General features: G+C 35.9%; 1 protein-coding gene across 1 annotated transcript; it reads left to right on the forward strand.

Annotated features, from left to right (window-relative positions):
• Window positions 1–2,255: 2,255 nt before the first annotated feature.
• ifngr2 (interferon gamma receptor 2) lies at window positions 2,256–8,093 on the forward strand. The gene is made up of 8 exons (XM_052093447.1): window positions 2,256–2,351; window positions 2,678–2,802; window positions 2,919–3,030; window positions 4,307–4,470; window positions 6,019–6,173; window positions 6,283–6,430; window positions 6,642–6,799; window positions 7,102–8,093. The coding sequence occupies exons 2-8, from the start codon at window positions 2,751–2,753 to the stop codon at window positions 7,240–7,242; spliced, it is 930 nt and encodes a 309-aa protein (XP_051949407.1). The 5' UTR covers window positions 2,256–2,351; window positions 2,678–2,750; the 3' UTR covers window positions 7,243–8,093.
• The last annotated feature ends 9,867 nt before the right edge of the window (window positions 8,094–17,960 follow it).

The raw sequence follows: 17,960 nt of genomic DNA on the forward strand, positions 1-17,960 counted from the left end.
AATGATAGGCTGAATTACTGGGTGGAGTCTAAGGGGCTTCTGAATAGCTACCAGAGTGGTTTTAGAAGAGGTAGAGGTACAATGGACCCTGTAGTATGTTTGGAAGATGTTATAAGGAGAGCTCAAGTAAATCGAGAATCAGTGGTGGCAGTATTCTTTGATATTGAAAAAGCATACGATATGATGTGGACAAATGGCCTGTTAATCAGGATGCAGCAAATGGGGATTGGGGGCAGAATGCTCCAGTGGATAAAAGCCTTTTTGTCTGAAAGACGTTTAAGGGTTAAAATAAATGGGGAATTAAGTGCTGAATATATAACTGAGAATGGTACTCCTCAGGGGAGTATTGTTAGCCCTATTTTTTGCCATAATGATAGATCAGATATTTAAAAATGTGCAGGGGCATGATGGAGTAGCTTTGTTTGCTGATGATGGAGCCATGTGGAAGAGAGGGAGGAATTGGGACTTCATAGTAAAGAAAATGCAGATTGCAGTAAATTAAGTCCAGAAATGGGCAGTACAGTGGGGATTTAGGATTTCAGTAGAGAAAACAAAAGTTATGTTCTTTTCTAAGGGGAACATAAGACCTGAATTTAAAATTTACCTGTCAGGTAGAGAGATGGAAAGAGTTGAGGTATTTAAGTATTTGGGAGTATGGTTTGATAGGAAGTTGACATGGGCATTTCATATACAGAAGATGGTGGATAAGTGTAAGAAAATTCTAAATGTTATGAGATGCTTGTGTGGGGTTGAGTGGGGTGCATCTGGGTCAGCATTGAGAACAATTTACACTGGGCTAATGAGATCAGTGTTTGATTATGGGTGTGTAGCATATGGGTCAGCCTCCAAGTCATTATTATATAAACTTGATGTAATGCAAAACCAAGCCTTGAGAATATGTAGTGGAGCAGTCAAAACCTCTCCAGTGGCAGCCATCCAAGTGGAGGTGGGGGAGATGCCATTGTATTTGAGAAGAGATCAGCTTGCTCTAGTGTACTGGGCTAATCTTATGGGACATAATGATGATCACATTGCACAGCCAGTATTAAGAAACTGTCAAGAGCGACTGAATGAGGGAGTTAAAAGCTTTGGGTGGTATATCAAACAAAAAGTTGAGAATATGGGGTTAAGTGAACTTAATATCTGTACTACAGTACCATACTCTACAGTTCCCCCTTGGACTTTTGAGGAACTAAAAGTGGATCTAGGGCTACTTGAAGAAAAGGAGGAGAATGAAGTGGACAAATGGAGAGTTAGTAGATATATAGCAGAACATTACAGGCAGGATATGATCATATTTACAGATGCTTCGAAAAGAACTGATAAGAGTGGGAGTGGCGCATGTGGTGCCTGAATTGGGGTTGGCTGTAGGTAAAAGGCTAAATGATGATTTGGCTGTATATACGGCAGAGCTTGTAGCTATATGGTTTGCCCTGTTATGGGTAGAAAGTAATGGGGGTAATAGAAAAGTAGTTATAGCATCTGACTCAAGTTCTGCTCTTTTAAGTCTCCAGAATTCCCACTCAGGGTCTAGGAAAGACATTCTTCTGGATATTTTACAGTTAGCGAGTGGATTGCAAAAGGCGGGTTTAAAATTTTCCTTCTTATGGGTTCCAGCCCATATAGGGGTGGAGGGGAATGAGCTGACTGATATATATGCCAAGAAAGCAGCAGGAAAAGTCAACATTGATGTGGACATAAAATACAGCAAAGCAGAGGTTAAGAGTATTATTAAAACAAAATCTTATGAAAAATGGCAAGTCTATTGGGATAATGAACCTGGTGGGAGACATCTTTTTAGTATACAGCCTAAAGTTAAAAAGTTTGCAGTTTCGATCAGAACTAGACATGAGGAAGTGGTATTGTCCAGTTTGAGAATTGGGCATACCAGACTTAATAGTACCTTATTTCTAATGAAAAAGCATGTTGATGGAAACTGTGGGTATTGTATCAGGTGTAGCCCTGAAACAGTAGAGCATGTATTAATACATTGTCAAAAATATTATCAAGATAGGCAGAGGTTTATTGCTCAAGTAGAAGCCAATGAAAGTGTATTTGAATACAGGAATATTTTACAAAGAAAGGATGGGAAGATTTAGCATTTTTTTGTTTTTGTTTTTAAAGAATACAGGCCTTTTGAAAAGAATTTAATTTTATAGAATATAGGTAACTCCTGTTATACACTCCAGTCCAGCGGTGGCGGTAATGCAACAAATAGTTGTCAACCGCCATTTAAAAAATTGAAGAAGAAGAAGAAGGAAGCTAAATTTAGGAAATGAGACAAAAGCACCCTCGGTATTGCGTTCTTGAGGATTGAACTTCGGCAGTGGATGATGACGTAAAACGAGAACGTAAGAATGCAAAAGAACGCATATTGAGATTCATTCTCTCTGTCTGACCGCGGGAGACAAATCTATGGACTGTAGAGAAACACTAAAATGAGAGATTTCTACGTAAAGAACGAGGTCTCATATTGATTATCGGGCTCGGAAAGGCTTTAACTGTTATGTTTATGTCCATTGTAGCCTTTTACTCTCTTTCAGAGAACCATAAATTACGCCACATTCACTTCCCCTTCGTGTTGTTTACCGTAAGATGAAATCGAGATTTCCATGTTGCTTACCGTAAGAGAAATGTAATCGAAATTTCCAGCTAAGAAACGTGCATATTTCCTCAGGACAACCAGCTAGAATGGCGCATTCACGACCCGCAGATTTCATGGTGCAAGATATGGATTCAAAATCATCGAAATGATCCGCCACATTTACGCAGTGGCGCTTTTTATTCTGATGGTCGATCTAGGTAAGCTCTCAAATGGCATTTGTACAATCGCACGACGCGTTATAGAAATTGTTATCTCTAAAGAAAAGCCTTCGTGTCCACACCACTGAACATCCACTATCACTGTTTTGTTTCAGCCAAGACAGTTGATTTACAGCGTCCAGATGTTAGGACAGTAGGATCAGAACTACAGTGGAAGTCTGCCAATGATGAAAGTGTGCTGTATTCAGTTCAGTATAAACTTGGCTCGTAAGTATTTTATGTTACTAAGTGACAATTCACTTAGCCTACTTAAAAGTACCAGTACCATTTATTTTATGTATATGCATGTTTGATGTATATTGACCATTTGTTTAGTGCTGTGGTAAGATTTTTAAGTACATTGTATTGTGTAAGTAACATGGTCTATATATAGGCTAGTAATCATTCACTATCATGATATAATTTTATCAAACTAACATTGTTTTACTATCTGATATCCTAATAACTGTTCCATGATACCACCACAGTTCCCATCTTGTAAGGGTCTTGCCATAGTGCTGTAAAGTTAATTTTATATTTGACATTTGCGACAATACCCATTGAAATCACATTTTCAAGCCAAACCAACTTGGAAATGCATGAATAGGTATTCTTTGCCTAGCACAAAGCTGATTTTAAAATAAATTAATTTTATTAGCCCTATTAATCAATTTAACCATTTGATATTATGCTATCACAACAAATATGAAATGTTCTTAAAAATATCCCTTTCATGACACAAGGCTCTGTTTGTGGAATTTACACACTATATGTTTTCAAATAAATATAGTGTGTAAATGTTTGTAATATTCTAATTCCATTAAACTCAATGACCGTTTGACCTAGAGACATGAAACCAACTGTAAAACACTCAATGTTATACTTTATATAGCACAAGGCTGGTTTTGGAGAGTAAATGTTCACTAATTTTTATACAGATTCAATTATCCCTATAAATCTATTAATCTCAATGACTATAGAATTAGAATATCTGTATAAAAAGTAGTGAAAGCATGTAGAATGTAAATTCCACAAACAGAGCCTTGTGTCATGAAAGGGATATTTTAAAGAACATTTAATATTTGTTGTGATGTCATAATATCAAATGTTTAAATTGTTTAATTGATTTATAGAGCTAATAAAATGTATATGAAAACAAATCTCTTTTGTTTTAATTCAGCTTTGTGCTAGGCAAAGAAAACCTATTCAGGCATTTCCAAGTTGGTTTTTATTGAAATGGAGTGTTTAATGGGTATTATCATGAATGTCACATATAAAACTAACTTTACAGCACTCTCCCAATTAGCCATGTTTCCAGCATAAATGCATCGATGCCATTTAGTTCAATGTATGTTCCTGTTTTTTTTTATACTGGTGCTTGATTCAGCATTTACTGTTCTCTTTAAGCCACATGCTGAATCTAACATGGAGGGAAAAGGCTTTACCCAGCATTTTAATCTAGTGTAAAAAACTAACTCATCCTCTCCTGTTACTTCGATTTTAGCAAACCAGCTGAAGAATGGCACAATATGTCAAGTCATATTGGCACAAAATTAAAAACATTAAACATCACTGCTGAATTTTATGGAGCTGTATTCCGAGTGTGTGCGGAGAAAGGAAACCAGACATCAGAATGGCAGAATTCGAAACCAGTCAAGTGTTTAAATAGTAAGAAATGGTTTATGTGGTTTTATTAACCTTTGTGTTTATCCATGTTAAATCATTTAAATTGTAACACTTCATGTTTTTACGAGGGATGCAACGATATGACATGTTTTTTCATATACCGATTTTAACAAAAACCTATACCCAATACAGATATTTTGCAACAACTTATTTTGTCATCAGATTACTGTTTTACTTAAGAATGCCTAAACCGTATACAAAGGGGTACAAAAGCCTTCACACTGTTCTAACTAGGGCTGGACGATATAGCCAAAATTTATATCACAATATATTTCTTAATTTCGGTTGATACAATATAATTCTGATATCAATATTAACAATATAAAAGCCTCAGAAAAACTGCCAAGAATGCCCACAACAGATGTCTTTACCTACAAACTTCTGAAAAATGAACTTGCCAAGTCTATGAAACCTCCTATAAAACTATATCATATTTAAGAAATAAAAACCGTACAAATAAATTAATGTTCACCTTTTATTTGCACTTAGCCTTCATACAAACAAGAAATGTCAACATAAAACGCTCACCTTTGTCAATATTTATATTTTTTACTTGAAACCACAACATAGGCTGCTTATCTTTATAGATTGAATCAAAGGTTCTTCAGCTAGGATGAAAAATATTAAAGTGCTCAGAGTTGCTGCAGAATACAGAAAAAAGAAGTGGGCATCACAAAAACTTGCTGGGGCATTAAAAAACACGCTGTGTATTGTAAAAAATATAATGATATATATATATACTTAAAATAACTGTAGATGGTATAACAATACAAACGGTCCAAAAAATGCGTTTTGCTCTTCTGTTTTTGCAGTTTAAAAACGCAGCCTTTTAAAGGAATATTCCGGGTTCAATAAAAGTTAAGCCCACTCGACAGCATTTGTGGCATAATGTTGATCATCACAAAAATTATATAAACTCATCCCTTCTTAAAAAAAAAAAAAAAAAAAAAAAGCACAAATTGAGGTTACAGTGAGGCACTTACAATGAAAGTGAATGGGGCCAATTTTTGTAGGGTTTAAAGACAGAAATGTGAAGCTTATAATTTTTGAAAAGCACTTACATTAATTCTTCTGTATATTAATTTATTATTTGGGTGGTAAAGTTGTATAAATCATTTTGACAGTCGTTTTATGGGTTCCCTCATCAAGTAAGTGCCACTTTCACGACTGTCATGCTAATTTATGGCATTTTTTTCAAACATTAACTTGAGAATGAAACAGAATAAAAATAAAATGTCATGTTCTTTGGAGTGCCAACCATTCTACATAGTGTAGCTATTATTATTTCTGGATTGTGCATTGGAATTAACAGTTTTCACAAAGTGTGTCACTAATTAATTCTAAATAAACCATCTGGTTTTCATATAGGCGTTTTCATGCTTATTATGATATGCCGATGGTTTTTAATTTGGTCAATGGGCTGATAAATACTGGCAGCCGATACATCGGTGCATCCCTAGTTTTTACCTCAGTTTTTGATTTTCTAAACATGCAAACTCAAGCACATACACACATTTCTTTGTTTCACAGTACAGTATTGTGTTCCTTTGATACATCTGACTGTTAAACCTGGAATGGCTCACCTGTATATGGAACATATGGACCAGAGCTTGGTGGATGAATTTGGAAATGGAATTGCCTTTAATATATCTTACTGGAAAGTAGCTAATGGAGATCACTCGGAGGTCTCTTGCTTCCTTTATATATATATATCAGTATAAAAAAAAAATTTAGGAACTCTCACATTTTTTAAATACACCAGTGCAAAGCTGACAAGTGTTTTCAATTCTCCAGGTTCAGTTTTATATTACAAATGGCAATAGTCAACTCTTTCCTAACCTGGAGTCAGGACTGGAGTACTGTTTTCAGGTTCAGTATTTGTGGTACAATAAGCCCTATGGAAATACCAGCCTCCAAAGATGTGCAATTATCCCAGAAACAGGTAAGTCTGAAAGTCAGTTACCTACTTAGTACAAGAAAAGTTGCTTTTGTTTAAACCCAACCAGAAATTATTTTTTAACTTTCATACAGATATTGAAATGAATCACACACTATTACAGTCAGTGAATACATTAATTTGGTTAACTGACCATCGTTTGCCATTTGTTGTTTTTTTTTATGTTTTGTTTTTCTTGTCCTTTCTCCCTATATAGCTGAAGAGAAAAAGAGACGTGATTTGCTCTTAAGTATACTAGCCACAGTTTTTGTTTCAGCCGTGTGTGTTTGCTTCATTTTTGCTTTTTTCAAGAACCACAAAAAGCTTAAACAGTTGTTTCGGCCATCCCCGGAAATTCCTGACCACTATAGAGAGGTACACATCCAGATTTTGTTATCACATGATTCAAATCAAGCTCTGTAACTGAATGTGACAACTGTTGTCTCCAGCGTCCTTGATTTAAGTAGTATGTTTATGTCCAGGTTTTTGTTAGTACTGTTTTAGTTTGAGTGCACATTGTTATATTTATCAGTCCAATAGTTAAAGCTATATGTAAATGTACCAGGTAACAGACATCTCTTAATTTATTATGCATTGAATTCAAACGGACGTGTCACTTTTCTGGCTGAAGTTGTTCAGAAAATATATATAAATGTAATAATGCTGTCTCCTTTCAGTTTTTAACAGGGGAGTATTTCCAGCAACTGTATCGATGTCCCAGCAGTCAAAGCTTACAGTCATGTGACATTATCACATTAATAGAGAACAACAAAATGGAGCCGAATGGCCAAGAGGAGGAACAAGCGAGAAGATCTTGATTCTGTGTTTGACTCAAAGACTGATTTTTTTTTTATATAGGCATTTTACATTCTTCATTTCATATACACTCTCTATTTTTTTCCCCTTTGTAATTTCTCATTTGACATGATCATCATTTACAGGCCACTAACCAGATCATCATTTACAGGCCACTAACCAGATCATCATTTACAGGCCACTAACCAGTTCATAGATGCAGACCTGTCCTTGATGGTTACTGATTTCCTTAATGTCGAGTGATTGTTCTTAATGGAAAAGAGGAGAACTTACTAAAGGTTTCACATGAGCATTATGACCTACAGTATATTGTTATATTTGGAGTCAAGTTTGTTATTAGTTACTTTAGTCAGCTACTGTATGTTTCAGGCTTAGAGCACTTTTAACAATGAATATGAGAATCACTATTGTTTGTCACAACAGTTTTAGGACAATGTGATAATTTACTATCTTTCAGTAATCAGCTTAAGTAAATGAGGGGTGTATTACAGGGATTCGGCTCTAGTGGATAACTAAATTCTTGGCCTTTTACTATTCAAATAAGTTTAAACATATAAGTTCACAAATCTGCAAATTTCTTTGTTTCTTTGGACATTAGTCCTACTACCCGGCTGGCACTGAAAGCAATTGTCCACACTATTGGAGCCTCTGATATTCCTTCACAATTAAGTACAGTACAACCCAAGAAAGCAAGTATCGGTTCAGTATTACACATGAGTTACCTTAGTATTATTTCAAATTAATTTTAATTATGATGGGTGTTGATTCACTGTTTTTTAAAAACCAGCTCAAGGAGATGAGTGCAAAGATTTACAGTTGTGAATTAGATGATACTAATAAAAAATACATCGAACATGAAGCCTGTGTCCTTTCTTGGCTACTTTTGAGACGGTTTTTGAGAAGTTATTTATGTTACACGATGTAAAATGTAATATTTACCAGAAAATATTGTAATATTTTTCCAACCACAAGGTGGCACACTCCAACTTGACTAGTACTAATAGGTTTCTGATCGTATGTGCTAAAGTCAAGTTCAAGTTTCGCTTCCTTCTGATATATCAGAACAAAACCATATTTTTTGCAGCGTTCTGTGTGTGTTTTTTTTCTTGATGAAAAGTCTCATAAGACCATCAACATGGATACTTCGGAGTGAAATTTAGTGCCATTTTAGACTGGACTGTGAACATTTGCACCATGGATTTCTCCGCAGAACATCCTAGCACAGCATGAGTCAAAGAATGTGCCAGCGGCATACAATGTGTTGGATGGCTTTAAAGATGAAAGGGAAATTTAATATTTCACCTTAACTGTTTCTTCAGATGCTTTTGTCTCAATATCTCCATGCAAGGAATGTTATTAAAAAAAGCTTCCACATGGACCCACAAAAAAGGTTCAAATACCTCGTGGCAGACAGGTGTTTATGCAGCAGATGCTTGGCAAGAAATATTTTTGTGACTTGTTGAAGACATGCTGCCATGTCCTGTACAATTTAAAAAAAAAAAAAATTGCAAATAAGTACACACATCATTTGTTATCAGCATTCAAATGTCTCATCTTGATCATAATAATGACTAGGTTCACATAGTAGTCTATAGTTTTTTCTGAAAAAATAAAAAGGTTTTACTACGATGAAGTGACATAGGTGGGTTTGAAGCTTATGCAAATTATGTTAAAACTACACTGCCTGGCCCCCCAAAAGTCGCCATTTGGATTTAAGTCCAAGTAGCAATATTGCAGTGATTAATATGTTTCAGCTGGCAACTATTGTTTTATCCCTAACAGTGTGCAGCTTCTCATTTTTTAAACAACCATGTCGGAAGACGTAACCCGTGGTCGTGGAAAAGACGTTTAAGAAGAGGCAAATTATTGGCCTGCATCAAGCAAAGCAACTAAGGAGATTGCTGAAATCACTGGAATTGGGTTAAGAACTGTCCAACACATTTTTAAAACCTGGAAGGATAGTGGTGAACCATCAGCTTCGTGGAAGAAATGTGATCGGAAAAAAGTCTTGAATGACTGTGATGGGAGATCATTAAAATGCTTGAAGTCACATCATAAAAAGTTGACAGTACAACTCACGGCTGTGTATAATAGTGAAAGAAGAGCATTTCCACATACACAATGCAACGAGAACTTACAGGATTTGGACTAAAGCCACTTGTTAATGAGGCTAATCAGAAAAAAATTACATTTGCTATGGAGCACAAAGATTGGACTGTGGAGCAATGGAAAAATGTCATGTGGTGTGACCCGCATCACGGTAAGAAGGGAAGAGCATGAAGCAATGCTCCCATTATGCATGTGCCCACTGTACAAGGCTCTGGAGGCAGTGTTGCCAACTAGTTTCAATTTAAAGTAGCTAAAGCCTGCTCGAAAAGTCGCTAAATGACGTCATACTCTCATTATGTTCATTAACATATTCATGACGTCTCATTTGCATTTTGCATATTGTCCTCCCTTTACATGTGTTTGCTTCTCTGTGGTTACCGTACATACTGTAATACCCTATTAATTCCCTATATCTATCAATCACTCGGAGAGAAATTTAGAAGCGAAGGTAACTTTCTTATCTTTTCTCTCACACAGCGTTCAGCCATAACAAACAACTATGTGCATATTACAAAAAAAAAAAAAAAAACTGTGCATGTTTACAAAATGTTTTGCATATTTACCAAAAATAAGTGTCTGAATTCAGAGAGTTCAGAAACAGTAATGAGCAACCATCTAAAAATGTCCTGTGATTAAGTGCATGAAAATAATTAAAATAAATGGTCAAATTAAACACTTTAAAGGTAAAACTAAAGGGGAGCAAACAATAAAGATTTGTGATTGGTCATTGACAACACTGTTTGCACACAGCTCATTGGCATCTATGTCAGCTGTCCAGCGGTCAGCTGATTGTGCTGCTCCACCTTCTCGCCTGCTCGCCTCTCTCTCTGTCAGTCTCACAGGGCAGTATTGGCGACTCTTCTACGCTAAGGTTTGTCGCTAGTCACTTTTTTGAATAAAAGTCGCTAAATCTAGCGATAAAGTCGTTAAGTTGGCTACACTGGTGTTGTGATCTGGTGTTGCTTCAATTGGTCAGGTTTAGGCTCAGCAACGTTATGCAGCAATAAAATGTAGTCAGCTGACTACCTGAATGTACTGAATGACCAGGATATTTTGGGATTTTTTCTTCCCTATGGCATATTCCAGGACGACAATGCTTGTCAAGATTCATCAGTCTCAAATTGTGAAAGATTGGTTCAGCCAACATGAGGACATGAATTGTTTTCAAACATGAATTGGCCACCACAGAGTCCTGACCTTAAAACCCCATTGAAAGTGTTATGCAGGCTGTGATATGCTAGCAAAGCTTTACAGAGTGGTTCGACTCTCCCATCATCAATACAAGATCTCGGCCAAAAATTAAGGCAACTCTGGTTGGAAAAGAAATGTAGTGATGTTGCATCAGGTTGTCAAAACAATGCCATGAAGAAAGTGCGCCGTAATCCAAGCTAAAGGTGGTCCAAATGAAATATTCGTGTATGCAATTTTGTTTTTGGCCAGGCAGTGTATTTACCTGTAGACCCACTTACCTGTAGACCCACTTTTATATTGTAACCTTTGTGTTCTATGGGTCTACTAAAACATTCTTGAGTGCAAAAGTAGATCTCTCAATAAACTGTTATTTATATAAAAAAAATTAAAGCACGTTGTCAAGCTTATAGGTTAAGGGCATGTTTTTAAATTTTGTGACAATGTGCTTCAAGTCACAACAAAGGCTTAATGTCACCCTGAATTGATTTACTCTGTAAGGAGAAATCAGCTTATTGCTCTTTTGATGTGCCATTCACTGTCAAAAACCAAATACCTTTAGCTGCAAAACAGCCTGTCACTAGGGAAGTGCCTTCAAAGCTACATCCACTGCACACTATTTACACCTTAAGGCACAGTGTTAACATGTACCCTTTAGTGACAGATGAGGTACAAATACATTGGGACTGATGTTTTTTTTTTTTTTTGCAGGTTCTTCAGTTTACTTAATTAAAATGAACTAAAGCAACTCAATTCTAGAACATTTTGTCACAACTTGATTTCATTATGTTCTGTATTCAATTAAATTAGTAAATTGAAGTTTGCTTAATCCATATGAGTTTGAACTACATACTTTTTGTATCATTGATGAAACTGGGCTTGGGATTTCCATTTCATAGCATGCTTGGCATGGGACATGATGGGATGAACAAATGTTGAAATTAAGTGTTATTTTATGCGTTTTTGAGTTGTTATACTGGTGTTTAAAGAGCGTCTGTTAGGCTGGACTTTTTGTGGTGCAGAATGGTTTGTAGATGAACTTTCATTTCTAAGTGATGTTTCATTTGTGCTGCTTAGCTCTACAATGATAGATAAATTAAGTTGACCAACATAAAATGAACTAAATTAAACATGAATACATTTAGTTTGAATTAAAACTATTAAAACACAATGATTTCACCGAATACAACTTAATTTATTGGCTGAATAAAACTGACTTAATCTTAATGAAATTAAACTGCTTGTAAAATCTTAATAACATTCTATTAAGTAAGTGTAAAAAATGCAAGTTTTTGAAGGATGTACCTTTGAGAGTACTGCCCCAATGACAAGTTGTTTTACCGCTAAATGTAACATTTTGCATATTGTTTTCTGACAGCAACGTTTTCTCCACACTGTAGTTTACTGTTCTACATTTGCAATGTGTTATGTCCCATAAGATTTGTACAATGCATTTTGCCCATTTTAGCTGGATTGCGAACTTTTGAGCCTATTTGTTTGAATTGTCTCTGTTACGCATGAACAATGTGTTAAAAACTGGAGCCTAATTGCAGTGATGCATTTCAGTCACACATGCACCTGCCTTTAGCCATGCAACATTGTTGCAAATGAAGTGCTGCAACCCATGGTAAACGTCTTTCGAGTCAAAATGTATTCTTAAGCTGCAAACCACTCTATGACCAAAACTTTCCAGATATAATATCTTATCTATGGCAAGCTTAGGCATTTTTGCTATCTGAATGGACTTTCAAACTAACATGAACAATAGGGTGGCAATCAATGATTTAAGTGGCATGTACAACATGAATCAGTCGCACAAGATTAAAAGTTTTTTAACGGTCTAGTCATTCAACAAATCAGGTTTTAATGCTCCCATGTTCAGTTCATGTTTCAGAGATATACAGTACATGTACAGGCTGTTTTTTGAGTTCTTGAAAAGTCCAAACTTGTCTCTTTCTTTATAGGGATAGTTCTATGAGGTGCCCCTAGGGACATTATTCAGAATTACCATGCACATACACATATGAAACTAAATTCATTCACATACTATACTGAAATGCTCACACACACACACACAACTGAAACGCTCTCACACACGCAACTGAAACGCTCTCACACACACAACTGAAACGCTGTCACACACGCAACTGAAATGCTCTCACACACACAACTGAAACGCTCTCACACACACAACTAAAATTATTACGTTCTCACACACACAACTGAAAAGCATTTCAGTTGAAACGGAAGGTGGTTAAAGTCCCCACTCCAGTCCAGTTGGTGGCAGTAGTGCACCTCTAAGCTGGTTGGCAATAACAATAAAATCGAAGATAAAGAAGAAGTAAAAAAGAAAAAAAGCGCGGGTGCACAAAACAGTTCTTTGCTGTTGTTGGGAAGACATTAACTAACGGTCAACAGTCGCTTATTTTGTGGAAGGCGTGGTTTTCTACTATGCTTTCTTTCAACAGCTTCTAGTTATTCGTCTTGAGGTGCACTACTGCCACCAACTGGAGTGGAGTGGGTACTTTAACCACCTTCCGTTTCAGCTGAAATGTGCTTCCGTTTCAACTGAAATGGTTGCATACAACATACTGAAATGCTTTTCTGTTGTGTGTGTGAGAGTGTAATCATTTTAGTTGTATGTATGAGAGCATTTCACTTGTGTGTGTGAGAGCGCGTTTCAGTTGTGTATGTGAGTGCGTTTCAGTTGCGTGTGTGAGAGCATTTCAGTTGCGTGTGAGAGCATTTCAGTTGTGTGTGTGAGAGCATTTCAGTTGCGTGTGTGAGCATTTCAGTTGTGTGTGTGAGAGCATTTCAGTTGTGTGTGTGTGAGCATTTCAGTTGTGTGTGTGAGAGCATTTCAGTTGTGTGTGTGTGAGCATTTCAGTTGTGTGTGTGAGAGCATTTCAGTTGTGTGTGTGTGAGCATTTCAGTTGTGTGTGTGAGCGTAATATTTTCAGTTGTATGTATGAGAGCGTTTCAGTTGTGTTTGTAAAAGCATTTCACTTGTATGTGTGTGAGCATTTCACTATAGTATGTGAATGAATTTGGTTTCATATGTGTATGTGAGAGGAAAAGTACATGTATGTGCATGGTAATTCTGAATAATGTCCCTAGGGGCACCTCATATAGTTCACCCAAAAATGAACATTGTGTCATAAATTACTATCATTAAAAAGAGCAGCTGTAAATATCTCAGTTTAAGGAAGTCAGAAAGTACATGATGGTAATGAGTAAATTATCAAATAATTGTAATTATTAGGTGAACTATTAAAGATAATAGTTTATTGATAATTAAAGATTTGTTGAACACCTTACAAGTACTATTCTAAGGGCTGTTCACATTTTATAACTGTCAGTGTCTGCAGTTATATAATTTGAAGGCAAGGACACAGCAGTGTTTAGATGACATGAGATCCCTGAAGTCAAAGACAAGGCCCCTCTCATTCTCTTGTTGAGTGTGTATGTGTGTGTATTTTCCTCTTATCTCAAGGTGAGTAGATGAGTGCATTTGTCCTGTATGTTGAGGATCTATGAGACTTAGAAGGAAAGATGGCGGTAAAGATGTAGAGAAGGGATGAACTGAATATAGTCCAGGAAAATCTCCACTTCAAAAACGGAAGCTCTCTCCAACACGAATCATCACACTAAAGCTACTGGGATAAAAAATTCCTCAGCAGACACTCCACAGTCAGACTCAATTGAAACTTCAAAACTGAGGCATTCCACCATAAATGCTTTAGAAAGCTCTCAAAGTGATGTGTTTTGGTTCAAAAGAACAGATATGGATTCTTGAAGGGTGTTCAGTAAGAGATTGTCTGCCAAGGAAATGTCAGTGTTGGACAACAGAGAGCTTCAAATGTCTCATATTGGTTAACTAACTACTGTAAATACATGGTTTGTTTTAGGGATATTCGTTATGCAATAATTATTCGAATAGTAAAAATACTTTTCTAGTATTCGAAAAGAATTCGAATTTCGCAAAGTTTTGCTTTGCTGGCCATACATACAGTGAGATGTATGTAAAATCCTGAATACACAAACTGAAACTGGCAGTTATAACAGAATGCACTGAGTGGTGCTGTTGAGTGTGGACACAAGATGATCACATTTGTTGAGCAAACTGTTCTGTCAGTATGTTCAGATGGACACCAGAAAAGCCAGTTATTGAAAGTTGTGGCTTACTGTGAGAAAGCTGGGTTCCTGTTTAAATGTACTGGATAAGCGGTGTACAATTTACTCTCGTATATGTGCAGCTCGTCAGGAAGCAACGTCCCCGTAGCAACGTAATCCCCGCGATGCTTCTGTAAACAAAAAACATGGCATCCGAGAAAGACTGCTTGCTGAGGTAAGGGACATTCCATCATTTAAACTGGTGTGTATAAATGAGTATAGTTTTCTGAGCATGTGGATATGCTTGTTTTTCTCAACAAAACCATGACATGAGATTCAATATAAACATAACTTATATGGCGCGTGTTTATACTTGTTCCGATCCTTGGTTGTCTGCCCCGTGTTTTCTGTGTCACCGTCACCATGTTCCATTCTGTCATTGTGCACACCTGATTCTCGTTTGTATCCTCATGTGCCTGTTCCTCCATTACCTTGTCGTTTGTTGTTCCCACTGTTTTGATGTTTCTGGAAGGTCTACTCTGTCTCAACTGTTGTGATGTCGCTGATGTTTCCCATGTTCTGATGTTCGCTCCCATGCCTGTCTTCCCATGTTCATTCCTGCCGTGTTTTCCCAGTTTGTGTGCCCGTGAATGTTTTCGTGTTTTAGTTTCTGTTTGCCCTTCGTGGTAGTTTCATTTGTTCCTGTCTGTTTATTTTTCACTCTGTTCAATAAACCCACACATAGATCCAAACTCCCTTGTCTGCCTCATCCTGCAATCATAACAATACTCGTCCTGTATGTTAAATATGTCAGTCTACTTCATTAGTGGTTTCTTTTTCTTTGCTTTGCATGAGCTTAAATGCTTTCATTCTATTCTTTTTTTCACGCATTACTTGTTTAAATATATATATATATATATATATATATATATATATATATATATATATAACACAGGACATGATATAAGCTTGTTTTTAATATAATTATACGCTTTTTCTTTTTATTGGTGACACAACATTTTATGACAAAAATATTATTTTAAAACATTTCTTTCTCATTAATTACCTTTATTTAAATAAAGAATATTCGAATATAAATTTTTTATGAGCTTAAATATTCGAAAACCAAATTATTGATGAATACTCATCCCTAGTTTGTTTAGCTTATTATAACCCCCCACTTTACACCATATGTCTTCGGCAGTGTTAAATTTGTGCTTTTTATTAGTTAATGATACATTGGATAGATTTCAAAGTCAGAGCTTTCCTAAAATGCCAGTATGATTTTTAAACACTTGGCATGCATTAAAGTTATGCATGCATTCATTTCACCATTAGTGTCAGCAACACTGAAACTATTTTTCATTTCACCATTTCACCATTGTGCCTTAACTATTGTGGATGGTGAAAAGACAAAATGTGTGTGGAAAGAAGGCAGAAAACTATATATGGAGATAATAAAGTACTCAAAGCAAATATCAAAATATTTTTGCTTTGGTTACTTGATTTTTTCTATATATTTGCTTGACTGTGCAATGCTACAATGTTAGTTTTTGTCAAAATGTGAATCTTTGTTAGACATTGCTTAAAGGGATAGTTCACCCAAAAATGATACTTTTATCACATAATTCTCTCATCATTTACTCGTCCTCATGCCATTCCAAATGTGTTTGACATTCTTTTTTCTTCTGAGCACAAACAAATATACAAATATTTTTAGAAGAATATTTCTACTCTGTAGGTCCATAAAATGCAAGAGAATGGTGGCCAGAACATTCAAGGTCCAAAAAGCATAGAAAGGCAGCATAAAAGTAATCCATAAGACGCTGGTTAAATCCATGTCTTCAGAAGCCATATGATATGTGTGGCTGAGAAACAGATCAATATTAAGGTCCTTTTTTTCCTATAAATTCTCCTCCCTGCCCATATGCACAAAGAATGTGAAAGTGGAGATTTATAGTAAAAAAAAGGACTTTCACCCACCATGTTCATGTTTTTCACCCACTCCATCTTGCTTCTGCAGACATGGATTTAACCACAAGATTCACATGTATTAATTATTTGCTGCCTTTATATGCTTTTTGGACCTTCAAAGTTCACTTTCACTTGCATTGTATGAACCTTAAGAGCTGAGATATTTTTCTAAATATTTTCATTTGTGTTCAGCAGAAGAAAGTCATACACATCTTGGATGGCATGAGGGTGAGTAAAATATTTTAAGTTTTGGGCAAAATGTCCCTTTAAATCAGTTAATACAATGTTCAGATCAGTTTTGACCATGCAGACTCAAAATATATGTCATATTACTAATGCAGACCACATATTTTCTTTTTAAATATGGTGCTTCTACAGAATTATTCAGCAGATATTCATCCAAAGCAATTTTCAGTGTAATTAAAGGAATAGTTTACCCATACTAATTTCAGCTATGTTATACATATCAGTAGCAACTGTTAGCATATTCAATATTAATATATACTAAAAAGCAAATGTAAAGCATATTATTATACATTTTTTTACTAGCCATCTAGGTATTTTAGTAAATCATTTAATAATTCTGAATCATATATTTAATCATATAAAGATTAATTGTTTAGGACTAAATAAAATTAGAACACTTTAGATTTTGGAAGCCATCACTCCAAAACTTTATCCTTGAGTAATCATGCTAAATTGCTAATTTGGTACTAGAAAATCACTTGCCATTATATCAAACACAGCTGAAAGCTATTTACATTTACATTTATGCATTTGGCAGATGCTTTTATCCAAAGCGACTTACAGTGCATTTATTACAGGGACAATCCCCCCTGAAGCAACCTGGAGTTAAGTGCCTTGCTCAAGGACACAATGGAGGTGGCTGTGGAGATCAAACCAGCGAACTTCTGATTAACAGTTATGTGATTTAGCCCACTCCGCCACCACCACTCCACCACTATTTGGTTAGTTAAATAAAGCTTAACATTGTCTTTGTGTTTGTTTTTTAGTTGTCGGCATGTCTTAAGGAAACAGCTTTCTCTAGAAACTCGTCAGTCAATCATTGTTTTGAGGAATAAAGGCTATAAAATGCTTGAAATTACCAAAAAAACTGAAGATTTCATACAAAGGTGTACACTACAGTCTTTAAAGACAAAGTACAACTGGCTCTAACAAGGACATAAGGAGATGTGGAAGGCCAGATGTACAACTAAACAAGAGGATAAGTACATCAGAGTCTCTAGTTTGAGAAATAGACGCCTGACATGTCCTCAGCTGACAGCTTCATTGAATTCAACCCGCCTAACACCAGTTTCATGTACAACAGTAAAAA

Source organism: Xyrauchen texanus, chromosome 3 (assembly GCF_025860055.1).
Source record: "Xyrauchen texanus isolate HMW12.3.18 chromosome 3, RBS_HiC_50CHRs, whole genome shotgun sequence".
Classification (NCBI taxonomy): Eukaryota; Metazoa; Chordata; class Actinopteri; order Cypriniformes; family Catostomidae; genus Xyrauchen; species Xyrauchen texanus.